The sequence below is a fragment of the Cebidichthys violaceus genome, unplaced genomic scaffold (genome assembly GCF_023349555.1).
Source record: "Cebidichthys violaceus isolate CVI_PGR_0920_01 unplaced genomic scaffold, fCebVio1.0.p SCAF_19, whole genome shotgun sequence".
Taxonomy (NCBI): Eukaryota; Metazoa; Chordata; class Actinopteri; order Perciformes; family Stichaeidae; genus Cebidichthys; species Cebidichthys violaceus.
Window position 1 is genome coordinate 7,182,326 of NW_027176361.1, and position 26,531 is coordinate 7,208,856.

Below are 26,531 nucleotides of genomic sequence, written 5' to 3' on the forward strand. Positions count from 1 at the left end.
CAGTGACCACCTGCTATGGGAATACATATTTTAAGTTCTGGGTTAACAGAGAAACACAAAAAACCTGCATATGGAGATATAATGAAACCCCAATAAGAGTAAACAAACATGCCTGAGCGATACGTTTACACAAAGGAACATGAATGTACTTCCATTGCCCTTCTAATTACTTACTATATTATATTTGGGTAAACCATTACAACGGTATGGTTGACTGATCAGACTTGCAAAGTGAGGGCAATCAGTATTTGCATAAGTTATACCCAAGGGCTATAAAGCAGTGTTGGGCAATCACAGCCGCAGCACGTGAGGCGACTGCATCCTGAAGCTGCAGGAAAGTAATGTTCTTAACTCTTGTCTGGGTCAGACATTATGAAACTTAAAATACATTTATGATGTGCTGTAATTGTCTAACAGCCCAAATTCGGCTAATCCGCTTTTTGTAATGCAGACCTCGTCATCAGGGACTGAAAGAAGAACTGCTACACCCTACATTGAGCAGGTTTTGGTAATGAGCAAAAGGGGAGAAATAGAGTTTTCATGCACTTATCCTAATTACATTTCAAGCTGAAGTCTCTGACTGCCTTTATATATCAAAAAGGTTACCTTTTGATCCTTTCCCTTTTTTATTATCCTAATGATTTACTCACCCGACCAGGGAGTCTATTTCAGCCTGTCCCAGCTTGCGACAGTCAGGTTCGCTGAGCACATTGATCGTTTTGTTAAAGGACAAGTAATTGTGGGCGAGTAGTGTGCTCTGATTGCCTCTGGCCTTCTTCAAGACCAATTTGTCTGGTTGTCACTTGAGGGCCAGGGCTCAGAACTCAGTGTGGGGCAGCGAAGGAGCCCGACGAGAAACGCGATCTCCCTGTGACGCGTCGAGTGCTCTCTGCTCGCTTGTTTGTGTGGGTGTGTTTGCTTGCTGAAGAGTGAGTGTGTTTTCCTGTGTGTGCTACTGGGCACCACAACACTGACGATCGATAATGAGGCCCCTTTTGTTCAAGTTTGTAGCGTAGCTGCCTGTTGTTGCTTTAGAGCGTAGACTTTCAGACGTGACTCACCCAGCTTCACAGGGAGAACGTTTGTACCTCTGTAACTTATGTCATCAGGTAAATTCATTTTGCAGCTGGGAATGAGAGTCTCAAATGTTTGACTAAGATATTTTCATAGTGCACTTAAACCCGTTGAAAGGTAGATTTCCCCGTTTGAACACAAAAACAAAGATCAATGGATCTTCTGCTGCAAAAGCTTTATTTACTCTCCATGATCCAGAGAGAGTTAACGCCTCGACTTGGCCCAGCAATTCTCTTAATCAGCACGGCCTCCTGAAAGCATTATTCAATATGCCGATACGATCCTTTCACATAACACACCGTCACCATGAACAATCCATAACAAGCCCGTCTGTGTCGGGCTGAATGGAATTTCACACATCCCGTCAGCGTTTTTCTCCAATAAAAACAACATGTCACAAATGTAATCCTCAGTTTGGCAGCACCTACAAAGTCATGGAGCACCTTTAGCGGAGAAATCATCACCACTTCTGTGTCTTCTCTTTTTCACTATGGTTGCTCCAGGCTCTGGATTTAGCCAGCCATTACAGAACAAGGTCCATTTTTCATGTGTAATGGGGTCCTCCATTAAACATGAACCTGGAGGTGCTATCACCGAGCTTGGCGCCATCACTTCCACAAACCAGCTACAGATACTTGAGGGGATGAGACTCGCTGAAATGCTAAAGCTTTAGAGGGAAAGAGAACAAGTGACAGAAACAGAACAATGCTGTTCCCCATTCAACCTCTGGTATCAGCTACAAGGGTGAACTTACCACAAGGGAACCTAATTACTCTCACCAATATAGTCACCTTCTCAAAGTGAGATGTTGTGACACACTTCTTTCTAGGCCTCAAATACTCTTCACCCTTTAGTTTGGTGAATCATGTGATTAATTAATATTGATGATTCATTTGCCACAGCTCAAAACAAGCATGAGATATAGTGTTTAATATTTCCATGGGAAACATACTGCAAACAAGTTAGTGTCTTGAAACGGGAAATAGGAAGATATTTTGGGAGTGACTTTTGCGTTTTTCTTAAAATATTTATTCAAGTTATTATTGAGAAATGATGATAAGTGTAGTGAATATAAAGTGCAGTATAGTGCATCAATGTGTGATGCATATTGTAATGGTGTTGTGTGTTCATTTTGGTTAACTTTAAAGCTGCACTAACCAATATTCTTACATTAATACAAACATTTTTTGCTCATAGTGACAAATCCACAGATAATTATGACCAAAATCTACAGTTTTCCTCAGCTCTACAGTGCTTTACTCTCATCAACGCCACTTCCAACTGCAGCAGGCTGGTTTTTAATCTTTGATTAACTCATTAGACTGTGCTTGGCTAGCACCAACAGACAGTTAGCAATTAGCATAGCGTAACATTTAGCAGCTAGTAAATCAGGGATTAGTAGAGATCAGAGAGAATATTAAAATGACATTCACCAGGTAAACATGACTGATCTGATGATTGCTAATGTTGCTCCATGTTTGCTAACACATTTCACCATATCAACTCGATATTGTGATAATATATCAATGCTGTGTTGATGTGTCGCCCCAAAAATGGCAAATGAAAATCAATAAATGCAAGATTAACAGTTTAATCAGTGCAGAACATGATATATAATCTTATAAAAATAATTTAGTCTTTAAAACCTGGAGATGGCATTTCAGAAAAGCATGAGACTGCAAGAATTAAAATTCAAACTGGGTCTCTTATTCCAGTAGATTATATTTAATGCTTTGCTGAGCTCCAAATCAATGTATGGTGGGGAAATATGGTGAGGTATCAAACCAGGCAATAACAAAGAAATAAGAACAACCGGTTGTTAGCGACTAATGCTTTTCATAATACCTTATCAAAACCCGAGTGTCTGATTACACGGACAATACCAGTGTGAAACATGGCAGAGAAATCTAGCCTCCTACTGTAGCACACTGAAACCCCACACCACTACCGCTGCATGACACACAATATCAGCCTCCCAGAGAGGGCCTCGTCTTTGACGGCACTTTCCATCAGCACATTGTGGAGTACACTGCTTCAGATGCAGCCACTGGAGAGAACATTGGCACTCTATATTTGCCCTTTACGTATGAAGTCATACCTCACCAGGCAGCCTAAGGGAAGTGACAGACCTGTAAATCAGAAAGCTAATGAAAAGTTAAAGCAGAACTCTAATGAAAATGCATAAAGAGCAATCTGAGGTGGGAGAAGTTAAAAGTGGGCAAGTGGGCTAATTTGAAATTGAATTGTGGTTCTACTTTATACAATTAAGGACTTCACTATAAGACATGGGTAAATACATTATACCAATCCTGATATCATTACAGCTCGGCTGATACAGCAGTCACATGCATAAATGTATGCAATACTCTGCAATTTAGACATTTGTTATAACGACGCCTCCAGCAGGTTGTTCAGGGAAAGTTTGAATATATTGCATTGTAAGTGAAATGTAATCTCAAAGACCGATGGGTAAAACTTCATGCTGCGATGTGTTGGTAATGAGGAATACACTTGGCTTGATACCCCACTGCTCAAACCTCATTCAAATGTCTTTTAAATTCATTTTTAATGGCAGCATACAAACAACACAGTGGACCACATGTTGGCCTCTCTCCCAGATCAAACCAAGGCTTATATTTATTTTATGCGAGGCCACTCAGGAAATCTGCACATGCAGCTATGGGCACATACTTGCTTTGGTATCCACTAAAATTATGCAATTAATTAAAAAGGGTCACTGTATAATATTAATTTTATATCATACCACATAGCAACATCACGCTCATTTATCCTCTGTACCATTTCAGTCAGCCTGATGCATATAGCCTTCCCTTGACTGTCAAAAAACATCTTACTGGTTTTGTGTCTTTTCACTTAAGCATTACCAAATGCTACAATCAATGAATACACTACACGGGTAGCTTTTTGTATTTTTTATCATAGGACCTCAAAAATAATGTGATATTTAGACAACAGGGCTTAAGAGATTAATATTTACTTATTTGTGTATGCAAACACACATTTCAAGAGACGACAGAGTATAAGATAATGATGTTCATAGTGAATCAGGGGAGTAACGGCACTTCTTTTTTCAGCTTCAAGCACTGGTAAAATAGAAACTTTGTGGTAAAATTCCTACAGTCTGTTGTTGACACCGTTTCATCTTTCAGATTCCAGTGGCCAACATTTTTTTCCTCTGACATAAGACAATATTTTCCAACTGTGATTTTAAATTTTGAGTAGTCACAGTCACATAACATGATTATAAAGCAAAACTCTTGAACTGACCCTGAAGGCCTGTTTATGCTGAAGCTCTGAAGTTTTACTAAAGGCAGAAGTGTGAACTCAAACTTATCTCCTGCCTCAGCAGATAAACAGTTTATTCTCTCGATGGAGACACGCAGGGACTATTTTCAACCGAATGATGCACTGAAAATTGTGCATCACAGCATCGGCCACACAGGTCTGGGAATGTAATGTGACCTGGCTTATTTATTCATTTGTGTCTGCAGACGCTGAGCCTATGAATCTGTCAAAGGAATCTGGAATTGATTGAAGTGTGCATACCTCTGCACGTACACAGAGGAAGAGGTGCAGTTTGAAGAGCTAACAATCAATTAAAAGCACTTTTTTGGTTACTTTCTTTCTTGTTCGTTAATATTGGCATGGAGGAATGGTTGGCTTCTTTCGTGAAACTGCCACCTTGGAGAATTGGTTTTCCGGCTCATTCCCTGGCATCAAGTGATACATTTCTCAAAGGACAATAATGGAAATACAGGAAGCAAATATTGCTTTGTCTGCATCTCTATTTACTCCCTCAGCATTTCCATCTCCACTCCACTGACTCCACTTTATTTACCCTAGCAAAGCTCAGATTACACCGTTTTGTTTTTTTTTCTTTCCCCACAAACAGGAAGCTGTGTTATTGTTTTTAAGAGATTACAACTACACAACAAGAAAGGAATCCCCAGGCTGAACAAGAGCAAGCAAAAAGAGATCATGGTATTATAAACTTTTGTGCAATGTTTTGGCATCTGATCAGCCTTTAAACTCAAAGATCTACGACCCAAACTGGCTTTCCCGGATTGTCATTGTCTCGTTGATACATGAAGCTTTATTTTCATGTATATTTAGGCTGAATGCTCTGTAACATCACAGTAAGGCTCCAATGCAGTTATTGTTACAGACTAAGCCACAAATATCTACCTGTTCGCACTGGCCTTGGTCTGTCCTGACGGGACCTGGTTAAAGCAGGCTGGCACCATTCTCTACAACAACACTAACTTCCAGTGTGAGATATACAATGCATCACAAATACTGCCCTTTGCCCTTTTGTTGTTGGGCTAAAAAACCTGTGGCTTCGCATCCAAATGTGTTTCCCCTTCAAGAGGTTATAGAAATCCATGTGACCAATAAATCATGCCAATCCAACGATAACATTTACGCCATCAATGAATCAAACCAACCCATTATCTGGACGATAAATAGCTCTACTTATTCCACAATACAGTTTTACCACTGGGCAATGCCATGTACGTGTAGATACGTTCCCATAAGATTCATTACAATCAGTTTAAACAGAATAAGAGATCAGAGAAAAGACACAGGTTTCCTTTGGGGGCACTGTTAAATTACAGAAGAGAAGGGGAAAAAAACAACAACAGGAGGAGAAATAGGGCAAAGAACCCGAAAGGAGGAACCAGCGCAAAGGGGTGATCTATCCTTATTAGGAACAAATATCACGTATCAAGCAGCCCGTCAGAGGCACTCGAATGGCCAGTGTGATCTGTGGAGCGCTGCCTACGAAGAGAAAGGCCTTAGCCGTATTGGCGAAGCTCAGTGATTGCTGAGGCAGAAGTACTGTAAATGGCAAACACAAATACCTTTTCCTCCGTTGCTTTGCATTTAAATTGAATCTGCGACAGTTTCGGTAGCGCGTGGAAAATGCAGGAGACTGAGGAGAGATAACACCTTGCTTCCCCGGAGGACGCTCCGTTGCTCGGTGTGTCATACATCACCTCCTCTACTCTTTGCGACATTCACACGTTGCGCTGCAACCATTTAATCTGTTGGAGGCATTTTGCAGTGTCATTCTTAAAGGAAAAAGCTCAGCAATCTGTCCTACCTGTTCTACAATGGGATCTGTACTGCACTCTTTGTGGGTGGGATGTGTATGGTTAGCTAAGATTGTCGCAATAAGTACTGATAGGAATCTGCCACTATAAAGTCTTAATCAACAAAATTGTTTCTGAACACCGCATGATTTGAAATTCATCCTCCTTTCTCACCCCACACAGATTCAAAATAGCATTATAGACAAAATCCTGACTCGAAATGCAACATATGTGGCCTTATTTCAATGTCAGATCATTTTACTCAATGTCTGATTGACGGAAAAGTGGCTGTTTGGAATATAATCAAATTATTCAAGCTGAGTTCATTCGCAGAGGCATGCTTGGGAAGGAGACCTATCCAGAATTTGATGATTAAAAGCTTGCAAATTCAGATTTTATGTGTAACTATATGAAAAGGATTAAATGAATCACTGCTCTCAAGCAAATGGTTTGCTTCCTTTTAAAATAGTGAAAAGAAATAGAGGAAAATACAGTAGTTCAATTAAAATAAAAAAATAAAAAACAGTCACAGAAATGTGGCTTTTAGAGGCTCTCTGATAGAGGAAATGTTAAAAGAACAGAGAAGCATGATGAAAACATCCCCACTAACCCTTAATATTAACTGCCCGGTATGGTATATATAAACTCGTGCTGATAAGCCAAACACTGCTCAAACTCCACTGTAGAAGTTTACTTGTACTGTGAAGCCGATGAGAAGCTTTGTTAAGTCTGAGAAAATAACCTGAATGATGTCATAATGATTTCACCAGGGTTACCTTGAGCTAGGCTTTGTACAGAAAACTCGTGAAAAGTTCATTGATTCTTCAAAAAAAGAGGGCATTTATCAGGCAGGGCGAACCTCATAAAATATTTGATTTAGTTGGATTATGGCCATATAGACAACATTGGAATATTAATACTATGTCTGCCCAACCTTAGTGTTATTTGAAAAAAACGTAAAATGTGTCAACTCAGTATTCTCAGATTCAGAGAGACATGCATATACAGTACATGCTAAAATACTGACACCCACCTTACAAGCACTACAAACATGAAGCCTGCTCCAGGTAATTTATCAATCAATTTGGGCCTGTAAATGCTTTAACAGTGATGTCAGACGAGCAAGATCCTTCTTGTTTACACCTGCCCGGCGTTGACGGAGTTATCCAGGTAAGTAATGGGGCGTAAGGTGGACCTGTCTGCAGAATGATGGAGATGGAGCTTCACTGGCTGCATGGCCGTCCGTGACGAGCTGCGCCTGAGAGAGTGACTGATTACAACGTGGGTGTGGGGAGTTGATGGGGGAACTGTATCTGGGCTTAATCTTGGCCATGACGCCCACAGACCAGGCGGTACTGAGTGGCTAGGTTGTAGTGTCCTTGACTTGGAGCTTATTGAGTGCCGAGGATGGGCAGCAACATCCTGGTCACACAACAGCACATTATCCTCTGCACCCTGCAACGCACACAAACCCTGAGTTGGGTCATACGGCATCGGAGACCATACCGGCTGCTCAAAATATATTGGAAACATGCACCAACCAAAAAAAAATGTGATTATTGTGCGCACAGCTCATCTCATTGTGGAAAAATACAACAAGGAAATGTATGCATGATATCTACCAGTGAATGATTGAAATCTACCTTTTTGACAAGGAACATGCAATAGTGATGCCATACTGCAGCTATTCTACTCTGCAGTGCCTCAGATGCCAATAGTGTGGTATATCTAACAGAAAGGACTGCAAGGAGCACATACTCTCTCTGTGGGACTATATATAAAGTGTGTGTGTGTGTGTGCAAGTCTAAGTGTGCGTATACATTCTCTCTGTCATTAGCTATAACCTTTCTTTAGCTCGCTGACTCTTAATCAATGAGACACCTATGTGAGAAATAAATCTGCTCCACAGTGACAGAAGCCAACAGTAATTACGAAGTTAAACACTTCTTGCACTACCTGCCTTGATCTAAGATGCGCACACACACACACACACACACACACACACACACACACACACACACACACACACACACACACACACACACACACACACACACACACACACACACACACACACACACACACACACACACTTTCCTGATACAGTGCACTTCGTTAACTTGGTCCCTGGAAATAATTGGTTTTGTGCAAGATTATTAATACTTGTCCAAAACTGCTGAAAACCATTGAAGACCAACGGCCCTTTGTGTCATAATTAGAACAAAACATCACGTCCGTTACTCAGGAAAAGCGGAAACGCATTACTCCACACCAAAAGAAAAAAAAAAAAAAAAACCTCAGATACAGAAATAGGCTGGCATTTACATCCTGCATCTTGTCCAACTTTTCATTGCCTCAGTTTATCCAACTTGACATTTCAGGCAAACCTCCGCTTTCCGTGAGGGAGAACGATCTGTCGAAATTTCAATCTCGGACCAATCACAGGAGACACGGAAACAATTTGAGAACAGCCACTTTCATCAGTGGATCCACACGGCGCCTGAGGAAAATTAAATATGATAAAGAAAAAGTACAAAAGGGCAGATTCCTGCGAGACTGCAGCAAGACAAGTCTCTCAATTAAACATGATTTACAATGTACGAGAGCTTTTACTTCAGCACTTTCGGTTGTGCATGATTCTTGCATAAAACGTGCGATTATCTAAGCGCCCATTAGGGGGGTCCTCTTGTTTACCGCCAATCTGACCCTCAAAAGTGTACCGATTCTCCTTGTGTTGGCAGGTAGCAGGCGCAGGGCTGCAGCCCCAGTAATTGCCAGCTTACTGAGCATGGAGAGGACATTGTCTCCCTTTTCGCACAGCAGAGGGTTCACTTTTTGTGAAAACACAGCCAGGGCAACTGACAAAAGGCAGCATTTGGAACAAAGAGCCTCAACACGAAATTAAGTGATTATAAAGTGTGCGAGAGGAGATAAAGTTGAGTAGGAGAGGAGAAAGGGGGATGTAAAGCTGGACAAGCAGGATAATATGGACAGAGAAAGAACAAGGAAGGAAAGGGTGGGAACTTTGTAATTCGAGTTAACAATAGTAATGATCACTTGAGGGAGAGTTGGCGCAGATAGCAAAAGCACCGGAGTAATAGAACAATTCTCCAAGGTGATAACAACAATGAGCCAAGAAAACAACCAAACAAATTAAACTCCTCTTAATGGTCCGCCATCTTACAGTGCACACAGTCTTGCGCTGTTTAGCTTCCACTCTGGTTACTTCTTTCTTATTCAATATCTTCCATAATCATGAAAGCAGTGTACCAATTATTGTGTTGTCTTTATTTTTTCACTGAATTTCCTGCTGGATTCAACACAGTCATACCTCGTACACGGCAGCTTTGTAACTCAACCATGCTCACCAAACTAAAAATATCCTCGCCATCCTTTCCCCTCAGAAGGACGCTCGTTGACAAACATGAGCACAAATGGGAAAACTGATTATTTGGGCTAGCGAGGGTGAATTTAAATGAGGAACACGGGATAAGGACAGGCAAACGTAGAATGCAATTATAGAAAACTTGAGGGGAAAATCAAATCCAGGCAACTTAATTGGTGGATGTTGTCGTGACGAGAGGCGATCAATAAAAGCACAAAAACCACACATTTTGCTAATGTGTCATTGTACCCGGTGGAGCTCCAATCTATAGCACTTGATGTCCCTTTAATTGGGTTCAAACACATTCATCTCAGTAACAGCCTGTTAGAGTGGAAATTTGATGGCGTACAGTACACTAAAATTGTTACGGGATTCCCCTGACATATGAAGCATTAATCACTCTTCAATTGTACACGTGACATTTCTATGAAAAGCACTTCATTAACTAATTATTAATTTTACATTTAGTAATTAATAACAAGGTACAGAATTGCTGGAATGATGAGTGACAGCAGAATTCCTCCGCAACCACAGGAAGAAATTGAAGAAATTACTATATTGACATTGGTGTTTTTTTGGGTACTTCTATAGAGCAGAATTGATGGAGAGAAGGATGGGTGTGGTCAGAGCAAAGGGTGAGGGTTAGGAAGTGGGGCCCAATTTGGCGTGGCGGCTGACGTGAACCCATCCCAAGATGGTCTCTACTTTAAACTAATACGACTCACACATAATTCATGTGCGACCACTTCCCAAACCGGACCTCAACAATAGTCCGAGACAAAACTACGTGGTGACATTCATTTTCCACAACAGTGAGCACACTCTCCCTCTCATCTTTTACATTACACTGGGCCAGTTAGTCTTGCAGTACTTAAACAATCATGTTACTCCTTTTCAGTCAGGAAAAGGGGGATCTGAGTGGACCAGCCTGGGTACAACATCCAGGCAATGTAGCCAAGCACTGTGTGCACCGACCCAACGAGCCAAAGAATCTGTGCGGTTCTAGCGTTGGACGGCAACACAGTAGAAGAAACCAGAAACCAGAAGAAGGCTGTGATGCTGTGAAACAAAAAGACAGTGAACTAGGGCTGCCAGAAAGCTGATATGGATACAGATATCACAGTCAAATGTCTTCTTGCTGCCCTTGCCAAAGGCAGTGAACCTTGGAAAAGGGGTCTTGGTGAAAGGTTAAAAGAAAGCGCATTACTAGATGACACCGATACTTGTTCTTCTTTTTCCGTTATGCGAGAGGCTTGGCAGATATGCTCCGATGTTCTGGATCACTACAACATCCTATTCTGTCTTCAAGTCAGTGCAAATACATCTTGTTAATTTACTGTGAATTACAGTAAGTTGTACTCAGAAGGGAAATAAACAACACAGTGTGCATTATCATTAGTTTCCTCTCACATATTTATGAAACCAATGTAAAAAAGTATGCTCATAAACATACAATACAATAAAACATAACTTAAAGTGGGAGAATGTGTCTATATAAATGAGTTAAATGAATCAAAGTATTGTAAAACTATAACCGATCAGGTGTATCACAGTATGGACATAGGCGTATGTGTGTACCACGCTCTGAAGTTTGATGTTTGTCAGTTGAGTCAAGCAGATGCCATGTTAGCTCACTGGGTGTGAAAGAAAACATTATGCAACATGGTTAGCCATCTGTTTCTGTTGCCTGACCAAACATCACGGCAGAAATGTTCCGCTACAGAAAGTATACTTTTGTGCTTTTGGACATTGTGATAAATTTAAGAAAATAAGCTATAAACCAGCTGAAGAACAAAATGAAGAGGAAATATTGGATGCTGCCTTGGTCATTTTGTTCCACTTTACTATGTTATGAACTCTGCAGAGGTGGCAACGGTTCATACTTTTATGCAAATTATTAGAGAAGTGGCTCAAAGGCTGTTAATCCACAAAGGTTATTAGGTTTCTCTATAAGCAAAGCAGCTATTGACCTTAAATACTAGCTTATGATACATTTCTGTATGTGCAATGTTTTATCACCGACTATATTCAAACTTTGCAGACGCTACACTATACATTACGACTATATTGTCACCTCTAAACCACAGCTGATACAGTAAATCAAGCAGTGTTGAATAGCAACTCTTTACTTGCCATTCAGACTGGGGACACCGCTGCACAGACGTGATGCCAACCCAACCTGCCTGTGGGTATCAAATATTCAGTGTTTGGTCAGGGATTATGGGCTTTGAACGCCCTGTCCTCATGGGACAGGTGGAACATGACCTGCTAATAGCCATCAGGAAACCAAAGAGAGGGAAACAAAGACGGGTCCTCGCGTCACAGGGCAGGCCACCCCAACACGTGCTCCCAAGTGCATGCTGAAAAGTCACCGAGTGCATTTTTCACAGCATCGTCTCGTGTCCACGGAGTGGACGAGTACCTCCACATCTCAACTCACAAAGAACAGACTTTTCCCCTGCAGCAGTACATTTCATGTTCTTTGATTTTGGTTTCTTTGGCACCAGATAAGACCCGTTTTCAACTTTTAATTACTGTAGAACTAAAGAGGTCTTTTCAGGCATTCAACGTATCCACATTATCCTAAGCAGTAGATGAAAAGGTTTATTTCGAAAAGTAAATTCTCAGACAGATATTATTCTTCGTTTTCGGACTACATTGTCTCAAAGGACCTTGAACTCAAGCCACATCTCCTCCAAAAAGAAACTATTTGAGGAAAGTTCCTTTGGGGGGGGAAGTGGACTGTTTTGGAAGAAGACCCATGGTTGACCCAGGGCAAGCTGGGACAAGAACATCTCAAAAATGACCTTTCAGTGCTGAAGGAAAGCTGGCAAAAAAATCCAGGAGAAAGGCCGTAGGCATCTTTCTGCTTGCCCTGTTGCCCCTGCAGTCCTGACCCAGACAAGCTGTCTCACTACGCTGTCATTAAGGAATGGATGGAACTGAACGGGTATACACAAAATTCAGAAACAAATAGTAGTGGAGTAGTGCACTGTTGAGAAACAAACAAAAAAATCCCATTTAGGTGATTTAGCAATAAAAATGAAACATCTTGAGGGAAGAAACAAATGCTCATTTGGCATTTACTGCATCCCTGCGCAACCAATATATAATGATTTGAAAGCTCAGAGACATTACAGTCATTCCACATTGTTCCATTACGAAGAACAAGGACAAGGAAATATGTATTACCACTGAGCAAAAAACTACCGCATTGACAAGCTGAATCTAACCCTAGAAATCAATAAAAGCAGGTAAAATGCTCACAGAGGCTCATCAAAGCTTTGATAGCACAAAGAAAAGGGATACAAAGCAAACCATTTTGTTTGCTTGGTTTTTTTTTTATAAAAAGTGAGTGCAGAGGGTCTTGAGGTATTGTGATTTCAATACATACAATTCTTACAATAAGCCTGGACTCAGATACGTGCATGTGAGCCTGTGCCGATGAGAAAAAAAATGATGATGCATTACAGAAGCTCAGACGCCTTACAGCCAAACACTGAGGGAAGAGGCAATCAGTGAAGATGCACTGAAAGATTCAAAACAGCGTTGCTCCAGAGGAAATAGTGTAATACAAAGTGATCCAGTTGCAGAGGTTAAAAAAAACAGACTTGTTCAAAGCAGTCTCACTGCACAACCAGTGGTGCTGACTGCATAAAGAATGGACATTGAAAATGTGTCACTTAGAAGTTAGCAGCATCAATCACCCAGCTTTAAGACGTCTAAATGATCCTGATGGATACGCTGGTGGACTGGTAGCTCTCTCTGCTCATCCGTCACAGAGGCTGCGTTGGAAATGTTGGAATAGATGAAGATTTTCACTGGTGTGTGCAACAAATAACTTCCTGCCTTCCAATGTATTGCATATATGCTGACACTGCTGTTTAGATTTATAACCTGTAAGATTTATTTCCTCTCTTTTTTTCCACTACAGTGGGAAAATTCAAGGCCTACTGGGCAGCACTGGTGGCTTGAATACAAATGGTGGCCTACTCTCTTTGCTGCATCTCCAAACCAGTTGCAATACACAATAATAAATGAGTTTCTGTGCTCTTTGAAGAAATCAGATGAATTATCTTTGGACTATAACGTCACATCAGTGCTAGAAATGTTTCCGTGTATACAAGGGTAATGGGGTCAAAATTGGACCTTAAACATACATCTTGTTATTAGAGGATCTTGTAGATAGATCTTGCGCTATATCAAGAAAAAGCTTGTGTGGACAAAAAGCATTCACGACATTACAGATGTGATGTACAGCTCAATCTGTCCAGGTCTGTTGTGTTACATCACGCACATCATCATCTACATCACACTACGTGTTTTTGCTGGCCTTGGCAAGTGATCAATGACGGTGAGGCTCTTCTAGGACATCTCAATTAAAATGGTCTTTTAACTGACTCCATCTATCATTCTCTTCCCGCGGTCACCCAAATATGGGAGAGCCAGCATCGCTGTGGTCAAACTCCATTTATATTAATCTGCTGCACAGGCTGTGTAAGATAAGTTAATATGGTGTTCATGGAGCAATGGATCCACTCAACCAGACATTCTCTCATGAATGACTGCTAATGGCTTTCGGAATTGTGTAAGCGTAATGTCTTGCTCTAATTTTTGGTCACAAAGGTTGTAGTTGTACAATGTGTCCCAAACATAGGTTTAATGCACCAACATCAAAGTTTGCCTCATATGCTGACAGCTGGCATTTGAGGTTATCCTCTTGTGGCTTCCAAAGATTGAAAACAGGCTCCAGTAGTGCCGGTTGAAGTTTTCTTTTGTCCTGAGATTCATAATTTACCAACCAAACTAATATTCTTCAGACAATGTGGCCAATAAATAAAGAATGTTTCTCTTACTCAGCACACGTACAGTAATTGCGTTTGTCCACAGGGAAATATGTCCAGCCTTGTATTTAACAGGATCAATAATTAATAAGGACACCGACATTAAAGGCCATTTTGCACCCAAACAAACACTGTAGCCTACAGCGCAGTATGAAGATCAACCAAACCTATGACGACACTAAAGGAAATCACTACCGAATATACTATACTCATCAAGTTAATACCATGGGAATTGCAATGCGACCTAAACGATCTGCTGGTAGCTATGGTAACCAACAGCATGCTCCTTTGGGCAGACACAGTAGATGGATTTCTCCATGCTTGGTATCTCCCACGTGCTTTACTCATTGGTACGATCTACACCTTTCATAGGGCTGCCCCTTTGATAACTGCCTCCCATTCCCCCCTTACCTCCACGCTTCCACTCTGTCTCTGAGGTCAAGGAGACGGTAGTAGGCCATGGAAGTATGGAATTATCCTCTACTGAATGAGAATAGTCCCCCTTTATTCAATGTGTTTTTTTCCTACATACAACAAGTAGGAAGGAGCCAGTGTTAGAAAAAATACATTGCAAGTCTCGCATGTAGAGAAACATGTTGGAATTCATTAGCATGCTCATGTGGCACCTCTCTGGGGCTTCGCACCATCTCGCCCATGCAACGTGATAATCAACATTTTACTTGACAGCGAAGTTAATCCACGAGTGAAACAAGAGCCATGGAAGGCAAGGGTGTCAATGTTTGCCACTAGTGTAGTCACATCATCTGTAGCGCTCACCAGTACTGTATAAACAAAAAAGGCACACACTGCACTGTATGGTCCAAGGATAAGCAATAGCAACGCAGCCTTAATCACGTATGCAAATAATCCTTAGCCCTAGTTTGATGCATACCAGTAATATGTGCCAGATATCAGAATATGCTGCTGCTGCTGCTAACCTTATCCTGTATTGAACTTCTCATGGAGTAATCAGGTGGTAATCCACTATAATCCCAGATTTAATATTGTTAGTACCATAGAGTCTATCTATCCTATTAGAAGGGCTCTTAGTGTGTGTGTGTGGAACAAAAGGGAAACAAAATCTATCCTTCTTTGCAGCATGATACAGATACAGAAATACTGAATAAAAAAAATGCTGTGTGCGTACAAAGTATTCAACAATTTCTGCATCTGGGGAGGATTTCAGAAGGATTCTGCATTACAATAGTACTCTACATCATGGTTGTGTTTTTTACTACATACTTTTAAGAAAATCTGAAACATCTACGATGTTTAAAATGATTTAGGTACTAGAAGCATGATGACTGCCAGACAGAGCTTGCAGACCCAATGTCAAATGCTTGAATACATTTACATTTGAAAACCAAAGACTGCGCAAGAAGCTGTCTGATTTTTTACTTTTTTTCATCAAACTGTACTCTCATACACACACACACACACACACACACACTGACACAAATTATAATGCAGAGAAGGTAATCAATTCAAGCACACTCTGGAAATCCTCACAGTGCTCTAGCAGGGTTTGCAGGCATAAATGTACACACGTCATAAATACTGTGAGGCATTGATGGTTTGAAAATGTCCTAACTCAGCCCCATGTCTCCAATATTAACTTTGCAATGAGCCAATTTGATCAAAACAGGAATCAAGTGGAGAAGTTCGACCAAACTGCCAAAAGGATAACACCACAATCTCTGCAGATTTAAGGGAATCACCCGCAAATGGAAACACAGGAGGGAGCCTCTCAGAGTCCCCGAGGAGCCTTACCGGTGTTAAGCGTGCCGGTGACAAGTCTGTACAGGTACTGTGCGAACTTGAAGATCTCCCGCTTGCACCTTTTCCTGCAGCTCATCTTTGCTCCTTGGAGGGAGGGTGCTTGGAAAGGTCAGCACAAATGGAGAGCCCTCGCTTCAGGGTTAAAAAAAAAAAAAAAAAAAAAAACAATCCAAGGAAGACTTTTACTTTGACAAAGTCCTGTGACAGGACAAGTGTCCTCTTCTCTCCTCCTTTCCTCTGGTGGTGTCAGCGTGGCCCTTGTGTCTGCGTGTGGCGGGAGCAACGATCATGAGTGAGTGGAGAGCAGTGACATGGGGGCTCACGTGTGTGCATGTGTGCGTGTGTGTGTGTGTGTGTGTGTGTGTGTGTGTGTGTGTGTGTGTGTGTGTGTGTGTGTGTGTGTGTGTGTGTGTGTGTGTGTCTGGGCTTTAGCGGCTCCAGGGTGAGCTGCCTGATGTTGTACGCTTTTCTTTTGTCAGGTCATTAATATTTGCTTACCAGTGGTTTACCTCCTGCTCTCTTGGGAAGGTTGGGGGCTTCTCTCAGTCTCTTTTTTTTTTTCTTCCTCCCACAACTCACTCCTTCTCTTCAGACTTTTCCTGCAACTCCTCTGAGCAAACACGCTCCTACTCTTCTTCTGTGTTACAAAGAGAAAACCCTGTTGGCTTCACAATACAGTGGTTATCCAATGAGTCTCTGTATCGGTCTCTCTCAGACACACAAACAAACACACACTCCCACACTTGATCTCGTAGTGTGCCTGCTGCTCGCTCTACTCGGCACCATCTGTGGATGTTTTACACTCACTGACGGTTGCCATGGAGGTGTGGTCTGATTGGCCCGAGAGAAGGAGGAGGAGGAGAAGAAGAGGAGAAATAGAAAGCACACAAGGAGGAGGAGATATATAAAAGGAGAATTAAGGGGAAAGTGTCCACCAATGAATCCGCAATGACCGTACGTTATGGGCCCGCCGCATCATGTGTAATTGAAGGATTAAACAATGAGTGACAGCAATGGACAACGTTAATGGTAAAACATGGACTCTTGAGAGGTACGTGGTTGAGGGAGTGATAAATGCAGTGTAAAAATAAAAATAAAAAAGTCCACAGACAAAGGAAGGGTCGAGAGAAAAGCTGTGGAGCCACTGTTTGTGAGATTTCCTGCGAGCAAATGTCAAGGTCAGTACTAATAATGATTGACAGGCTACTCCCAGTGTCTGTGAGGACATTAGGACCAACCAAGTGCATCATCTTCTCCACTAATTAGCCCACACTGTACCTCAATTGCACTCATCTATCAATGCCAAGCTCTGCCATCTGAAACGCCTGTCATTACCTCAAACCTTTAACCGGCTCCACTCGTATTACTGCAGTAAATTTGCCTAAGAAAACACTGACTTGTTCGCTTTTTCTCATTATTACACGTCCATCAGGCTGACAGGCACAGGTATAAAATAAGATTGGGCTTAAATTTGCACTGAAACAGGGTTGATATTCCACAGGTTACCAGGCAGAAAGCAGGTCTATTTTGGTGAATCCTTTACAGCCCCCGACCTTGGAGTTCTTGTCAGCACACACACACACACACACACACACACACACACACACACACACACACACACACACACACACACACACACACACACACACACACACACACACACACACACACACACACACACACACACACACACAAGCAGTGAGGGGATGGTTCCACAGGCAGGAATACAAAAAAGTAAAGACTTCAAGGACTTGAAGTACTGTGTGAAAATTCTTACTGGGTCGGGCAGCACAGAGAACTAGAACAGTGTCTCAATTAGGTGAACAATTTACGAGGTACCTGTGGGGCGTAGCAGTGCCTTTGCGACATGACTTTCTTTCATAGACTTTGGCAGGGGACATAACATACACATATACAATGACATTTAAAATTGTTTTGCAGTTGTTCGCAGAAAAGTTGCTTTTTTTTCTGGCTGAAATAACGTTTTATCATATCAAGCTCGCTAGCATAAGGTAATTCAAGTGGTACCCCAGGGTAGGCAGTGTTCTGGAAAAAGCAAATCTAAAAAAAAAATTGCCCTTGCAGTGCAGCTCCCCCGTCTCTGTCCTAAGCCCCTCCCACCAGACAAGCTGACACACTAACCTTCAGCTCGGTCTTCTAATGCCGTGTTCACACCATTAGGGCATGGCTGCAACAGTTGCTCCTACAGACAGCTTTACAGTTCAACAAACAATTAGGACACTCGCGATATCCCCAAGTGTGTGTTCTGTCTGTTTCTGTGCATACACACTTGCAGAATTTCATTCGGTCCATATTCCACCCACCAAACCCCTGAGAACACTTAAGTTCAACATGTGTGCGACGCCATCTCCTGTCATCCAGTCCCTGCTTTCCATTTCCATCCATGTTTCCGATAAACAAACACATTGACGAGTTATATTCATACAGCCACCTGGGAGCAGCTACGCTGGAGTATTTTCAGGAGACAACTGTCCAGGACAAACTGAATCCAATGAGGTTTGCCACCTCGCTTGTTCTGAAGTGAACAGATGGCGTACTGCTCACATGAGTGATTGGCAAACTAACACTGACCAAACTAACAATTTGCTTCTAGGAAACAGAGCATTTAACTAAAAGTCACACTTTTTTCCTTCAAGCCGACACTCTCAAGGCCTCCCCCTTGAGTGTGAAGTGATGATGTGTGGGACATATCACCACATTCCAAGTCCATATACAGTCAGGAAAATCTCTGAACATGAGTCATGTTTACCTTAATGAGTATGGTTGAGGCAAAACAAAAAGTGATAAGGAGGCTGGGGTCAACACAAACACAGACGCTGAAATCTTTGAAGGATGTGTGGTTAAGTTTAAGACAAATCTTAAATGTGCAAATGATATCTGCTGCTCAAAGAGGGTTTATACTTTCAGGTTTGAGTGAAGGCACAAACTCAGAATTTAAGAATTAATGATCATATTCGAAACATGAAATGCAATCTAGATTGTAGCTAGTAAAGCATCAAAGCACAGTGAAAGTATTTTTAAACCCGATGCAGAATAATTTGTCGAGACACTCCTTAAACCTACCAGACGACTTTACTTGGTTAAGTGTGGACTGATTTCACCTATGTTCCTGAACGGAATTAAAAATCAAAAGTAGTGCACAGTAGAATATTAAAAAAAGTCAATTTGTCTTTAAAACCCTCTTTGAAGCTTACCCCTCTGAAGCTCATTCTAGAATAAAAAGTCCCAAAGAAACTTTTCAGTCTTTCCAGACTTTGATGGAACATGAGCTTTTTCATGTTGCACCCTGCAGCAACGACAGGAGGGACATGAAATAGGCTCCACTCAGGGAGAAGTTGACAGATATATTGATCCATCTAGAAAACAGTAACTGCAGGTGCCGGGGGTGAGAGCCACCATTACCACCGAGAGCTCCCCCCCCCCCTCCTGTGTGAAAGCAGCTTGATCGGCTGTAAAACTGCAGAGAGCAGCTTGTCGTCAAACATGGGGGCAATATTTACTACCATAGACATCTTCTGCTAAGTGTATAAATGCTAAACAGCAGTAAAATGTCTGCCATTAAATAAACAAACCGCAAGATGGAAATCAGAAATCTACACGGAAGCTAGCTCTGCTGTGACACCATGAAAAACTGCCTTTGAATCTTTGAAATCAAAGTGCATGATACATCTCCATCAGTGCAGGCCAGCAACTGGGAGCTTCGGGGAATGTGGCCACTAAATTGAACATCAAGAGCTGAGCCACAATCTATAACGCACCGTCTGCAGTGGAGTGTGCTTCACTGCGCCGGATAAGTGCTCCACCTACTCACCTTACCCCTGCTTGACAATATCCAGAAAAAGGTTTGGAAAGTTGTTGGAGTGGTGCAGGACACTGTCCGCTGTCAACTGGCCAGACTTAGACATGTCAGATTTGTACTATATTTACCAAAGACTACCTCTACCTTATTCAAATGTCTACATTTTGGGGGTTTTCTTGCCCCTAATGAAGGTTGCCCATAAAGGATTGAGCATGTTAACAGCTTGTGCAGGTATTGAATGGATGTAAAGCAATATTGTATTGACTCTCATGTATTAACCATTGCAATTTAGTTGTTTGTGACTCGTGAATTATGAAATGCTTTTATTTCAGGGAGAATGATTCTACTTTCTATTAAATATTTGTTAGTATTCTATCAAAAAACACTTCTATTATTTGCTCCATGGGAGAAGCAGACATGAAAAATGAATGGAGACGATTAAACTGTTATTTCCATCAAGTCAACGTCACAAGAAAACTCATTAACAGCACAGCTACAAAAGTCTGCCTTGTCAAACCCTGCAGGCACAGTATCTGCAGGCTCATTAGACAGGCACCGAGTGTAATGTCCTCCAGTACCTGAACGTATCGCTGAACACCAGCATGCACACAGAGATGAACAATATCTGCAGTATTCAGTACCAACAGCCAGCTCGGCTGAGTTTTGGCGAGCAGAGAAAACGTGAATACGTCATCAGCACAGTACAGGAACCTCATACCGAATCTGATGTTATTGATCATGATATTTGAATTGAAAGGGTTACATTTTAAAGTAAAAAATGCCAAAAAGGCAAAGTTAGTGGACCTTGTCCTCGACAGTTACCTCTCATGGACCGAGCATATTAATACAGTTGTTAGTAATGTGACCTAAGTGTTCTCCCAATGTACAATCACACACGATGCGTCAAGTTTCTAAATCATTAATATTTGCAGCTTTGTTGAGCAGTTTGGTCGTCTGCATCTAAAACAAACCTCGCAAAACTCGTTAACAGTTAATTGTCGATTAAGACTATTTGTTTCAGTGCTAATTTAAATATTTAAAATGGCAAACTTCCACCTTCGTCAAATAGGTGACTGCAAGGAAAAACTGTTAAGCTTGCATCCATATTAAAAGCAACACTGTCATGATCACAAAAGCCAATGTGTACATAAAAACTGGTCCAGCTCCCAAGCACAACCAAGAAAAACATGCAATTAAACAAAAGCCCCTCAACTTGATTCACCATGCTTCAATAGTGGACATTCTGCTGAGTAAGTAGAAAGCTGTGAGGAGACTATAACGGCATCAGTTCTGTTTACGGTTTTATGTAGGAATAAATCCCCAGAGAATGTCCTGCATTAACATTCCTGCTGCAGATGATTTCAAGAGTGAGGGGGGAAATAACTGGAAACAGTAGATATACTGAAGACTAAGGGTGATGCATTCAATTTCTGATAGGACAGTTAAGTCTGGGCTCTCGGCCCAGAATTGCTTACTGCATACACAATTTCACGAGCCTCAAAAGATGGTAAGGTGGTAATATGATGCAGCATCGCCAAACATGCACAATGACAGTGAAATGGGACATTCTCACAGCAGAGAGGCAGACAGTCAGAGGATAAAATAACAAATAAATTAATAAATATCTTGGAAAGTGGTCAGAATGTTCATTCGCAATGAGATCTGAATCCATATCACTTCAACAGAGGCAGTTAAAACATCAATCATATGCAGCGGGAAAGAAATAAAACCTTAGCACCTGGCCATAAATGACCGCATTGCCTTATCAACATGAAGTACAGCTTTTTCCTTTTTTCTTTTTTTTAAATCCTCTTGTAAAGGAAAGAATGAGTGAGCTGTGGGGTTTCACATTCATGCCTGGCTCATACTTTGTGTCAGGGCAAACCCAATAAAATCAGGGGATGGGTGCAGTGCAGCTCTCTTTTCCCCACATGAAGATTATGGTTTTGCTCAAAGGCGTAATACAACTGCCAAAGTCTAAAAACGCTGAATTGTTGTAAAAGCCTCAAGTCATCTGAAGATTTTTTTGGAGTTTCTCAATGTCAGAAATTTACAAGTAAAGGTTTTCTAGACTAACTGGCTTGAAACAGTCGGTCTGCATTGTGCAACCAACAGGGAACAAAGAGCAGAGCTCTGCCTCTGGAGATGTAGGACACTCGAAAGCTATCAAGTCAAACGGCTGCTATAGCAACCTTTATGGAGATAAAGCACACAGATGCTGTCATTAGGAAAAAAAGGTTGATCGATTTTGCTAAGCTGTCATTAGGAAAAAGGTTAGCCGATTTGTTAAGAGCATATTAGGAGGAAAAAAACCAACAACAACGTCTGAGGGGATCTTTGGCGTTAGTGATGATAAAGTGCTCCATGAAACAATTAATGCTGCATCTTCATCGGCAGATCAAGTTTGCATTCTGGGAATAAAACATGAAAGGCTGGACTCAAATCAAAGCAGGATTCCCGTTTCAGCCTGTCTGGGTTCAAACAATACCAGGTACCAAAAACCAACCAATGAGTAGTGATGAATAATTCTTCATTACCAAGACTAACTCAGCAGAAAGACAACAGCTTGTGCTAGTATTACCATGTTCATGTATTTTTTATTAATTCTTATTTCAGCACACTTCTTTAGATTTATAAAGTAAATCAAACATATAACTGCAACTAAACATTATTTTTATTGCTAATAAATCAGATTATTTTTCTCGATTGTTCTATAAAATGTCAGGAAATGGAAAGAAATGGTAATTAGGATTTCCTACAGCCCAAGAAGAAGCATTTATGAAAGCATACTTGGACTTCCACACATAATGTGTCCTAAAATGCTGCTGATAAGACCCATTTTGAGATAATGTAAAACAACACAGTGCTGTTCTGAATCATAACGTTAGCGGTAGCTGTGACAATGCAGGGTGTCACTGCAGATGAGAGCCGGGTCGATATCCGAGGACAGTAATGAATTGCTTATGACATCAGTGTACTAATGTTAGCACAATTGTTCCCTTAGGGTAATGCTGAAAAGCATATGGGATGCCTCCTCACATTGAAATCCATTCACAGTTGTATGCACTTTACAGACCACTCTGATGCAGCGTGTGAATACTCCGTGCTGCAACAGAGTAATGGATCGTCATACTGAACATATGGCAGTCTTGAAAATGTCGCTTTCTCTAAATGCTTACCAGGATCCTCACTGCAGTCACTTCGTCATTGGCATTCATTACCATTCTTTAGAATCGGGCGTTTTGAAAAGGTCATTACAGAAGATAAAATCCCCTTCATTATGAATCTGCTGATGGGATACTTATAACAGCACAAACCTGAAATGCAATCTCACGTTCCTCCAAGTGAGAACACAGTACTGTATACCTCCGTCATTACTCCTCCGATGCAATGGTGACGTTTCATAGACACCCTGGCTGGGGCTATTTGGGGAGATGAAGGCCCTCGAACGAAACACTGATAAAGCTAACTGGCTTTGTATGTCCGTTCACATGCAGCTGAGAGGGGGGCCTGGAATTATGTTCTGAGAAACTAACCCAACGGAGTGAGATGGACCAGCTCCACTTCAAACATCAATGGTTTATTTATTCCCACTTGCATTTGAATTGCTGGCTCCAACATAGGCAAATCAACTTCCAGCTCTTTTTCAAAAGGACACCAGGTATTGTATTAATGCCTGCTGACGAAAGCTGCTTCCCCACTGCAAGACTTATTGCTCAATTCTGATCGGTTATTGCGTTTCTTTTTGTTTCACACATTATGATTTCAGTGTAGCTACTATCCAATACCAATCTGAAAAGGTTACGTGACCAAAATAAACCACAAAGGTTTCTTTTGTTAAATTCATTAGATGGCTGAACCATTCCCCAAGGCTCTTAGGTTTGCAGTGACATTGCAGCAACATTCACCTGTGATCCTGTTCAGTCATTTCTTTTGATATGCATTCGAAACACGGTTATGATAGGCACTTTGAATTCAGCTTGAAGCATTTCCCAAAACCCTCATGGAGGTCCAACACCTCATTATCTCTCCTTTAAACAACGTCCTTCATGCTCACTACTGCCAACAGTGTGTATGTTAGGGCGCCGCTGTGGGATTGTGACCGTCCTGAGGGGACATTAAAGTTGTATGAATTCGAATGACTTTTTAGATTGCGCATGTATCAGATTTTTGACTCCATGTGAAAATGGACGAAATCAGAGAAGAAAATGTCGGACACAATGTGCTGTTCTAACGTCATTAAGTAATGCTATCTGTATGATACACAAGGGAAAACATCTGATTTCGACCACTTAGGCTGCAACTCCGTCTCTGAACAGAGGCAAAGCCTGGAGCGTCTCAAGTGCTCTGAACCGAAGACAGCTCTTCCACAGCTCAGCCTACATCTGTGAGCAGAGCGGTTGACCTTCTGTGTAATTGGAGGGCTTATCAAACGGAAGAGCATGCTGTCTATCTTATAAAGTGAGGGCAAAGAAGTTAATGCATGGCCCCTGTAGCTTGATAATGCATGCAGGTGACCTGTTAGAGAACTTCACTGATCGGTGATGCTAATGCTTGAAGGTTCACCCAACAGAGAGCAGCGTTTAGTAGTGGTGAGCGCTCTTTAACGATTATGGGGGGTGTTAGCAAACATTCTAAAGCACTAAAAAGTTATGACGGAACCAAGTGCTTATGAAATCATTCTACTTTACGTGATCTACATAAAATGGTGAATGTCCAAACTCGCCAAAGCCCATTTCACCCACCAGGAACTCCACATTATAACCTACCATATCATAAAACAAACCGGGGGGGCGGGGGGGACAGACAAAGCTTAACTTATTCATAGAATGCAAATGAACAGGACTGAGTTTGTGAGCGAGTCCACTAGAGCTGAAACAATTAGTCCGTTAGTTTTTATTACTGATTAATAGATTCAGTCATATTTCAAGCTAAAAAGCCAAACATCTTGTTCTAGTTCCTCAAATTTGCAGATTTGACAGTTTTCTTTGTCATATTTGACTCATAACTTTAAATTTTGGTAAGCAATTTGAATATGTGGCCATCGACTCAGAGATTATACAAGACATTTTTCAGTGTTTGCTGATGACTTTTAGACAAAACAATTAATTATTAATCAATACAATAATCTGCATCCCTAAACTGCTCTCTTTATAGTATGGCACTTGAGTCTTTTCCAGTTGAGGAACCACCATTGAACAGAAAAAAAGGTATGAAATCTAACAGCTAGACGGGCCACACCGGCACATACACATACAGTACATGTGACGTAATGAGGCCAGATCTAACCACGCTCACACCTCTGGTGTAATGACCCTCTATTTTGATCAACACTATTGCAGCGTCCGTTGAGAGCATGTGCCCATTCGGAAGGGGCCAATTCCTTGGCCAACGAATACATTTACCCAACAGAGAAACGTTCCAGATTCAGATTTGACTCACAAGATATAACAATTAAAATATGATACATTATTATTCATTAAACTAGCCAGCAACATATTAGAATTCAATTCTCCAACTTGAAAAGACTAAATTAAAGTACATAGTTCTTAAAATGACTCTTTCACTCTTTACTTGAAGTGAAGGACTTTTACAGTGCGGTAGTAACAATTAATAGTTTTACTTCAGTTAAGTTTTACTTTACTTCAGGCCTTCGTCTTCTACCACTGCTTATACAAACGTTCCTAGTTAGAGAAAGGTGAAAAGTGAGACCGCGTTTACCTGTGGCCCTCAAATTACTGGACGCGCCCTTGAAAAACCACACCCAAGTCATGGTCACTGGCAGTCAGAAATATCGGTGAAATAAACTTAGCGAACGTCATTGAAGCCCCGCCCCCACCACTCAACAGAGCACTGTTCATATGTATATTAATACGGTTTATCAATATTTAATGTATCACATGTCCAAATTGCACCAAATTCAAAAAAAGCTTTGCCTTGGGTCTCCAGCAATACACCCATCATGTTATGGGTAAGAACAGTTATACAAGGGACAAACCCACGTAGATACACTCATACAGTCAGACTGAGATTACTTGATTTGTAATTAAATGAATCCAATTATAATGCCTATAATTCAAGCATATTATTTGTGCACGTAAATTCAAATGGAAATCTCATTAGAACTTAATCTAACCAGGCAAATAAGCAAGCAAGTTCAACTATAATTTGTTTTTACCTATTGGTACTGTTCATTTAATGAGTGTGCAATAATGATTACGTTTCCTTACTTGTTTCCATGTCATTTTCGTTGTATTCTCAGCAAGAAAGCAAAGGCTTTTAAAAGAAACGGCTCCAGAAGTGTTTAAATAAATTGTGCATTCGATAGAAAGGAAAGGGACCTCATTAGAGCAGCACAGAGAAAGAGAATGGATCAGGAAAAAATATGAGGCTTCCATAAAATACATACATACAAGTAGAAAAAAAGAGTGACAACTAATACTCATATCTACTAATGTCAAAGATGTTGCTCATCTTTACGAACTCAGAAAATCTTAGTTGCAGCTTTTTCCCCG

The 26,531-nt window shown here is 41.2% G+C and overlaps 1 protein-coding gene across 6 annotated transcripts in view; it reads right to left on the minus strand.

Moving 5' to 3' along the window:
- The window catches only part of kcnip4a (potassium voltage-gated channel interacting protein 4a), a 119,550-nt gene that overhangs the window by 66,952 nt on the left and 26,067 nt on the right, over positions 1–26,531 (minus strand). Inside the window, exons 1-2 of one of the 6 annotated variants that reach the window (XM_068713438.1) lie at positions 16,695–16,971; positions 16,188–16,328 (exon numbers count right to left, since the gene is read on the minus strand). The exons of 3 other annotated variants lie outside the window; for them this stretch is intronic. In XM_068713438.1, coding sequence (XP_068569539.1) covers positions 16,188–16,272 — 85 coding nt within the window. In that variant the 5' untranslated portion in view covers positions 16,273–16,328; positions 16,695–16,971. Of the gene's footprint in view, positions 1–16,187; positions 16,972–26,531 lie in introns of those variants that run through there. 2 more of the 6 variants (XM_068713437.1, XM_068713436.1) reach the window with 2 other exon arrangements.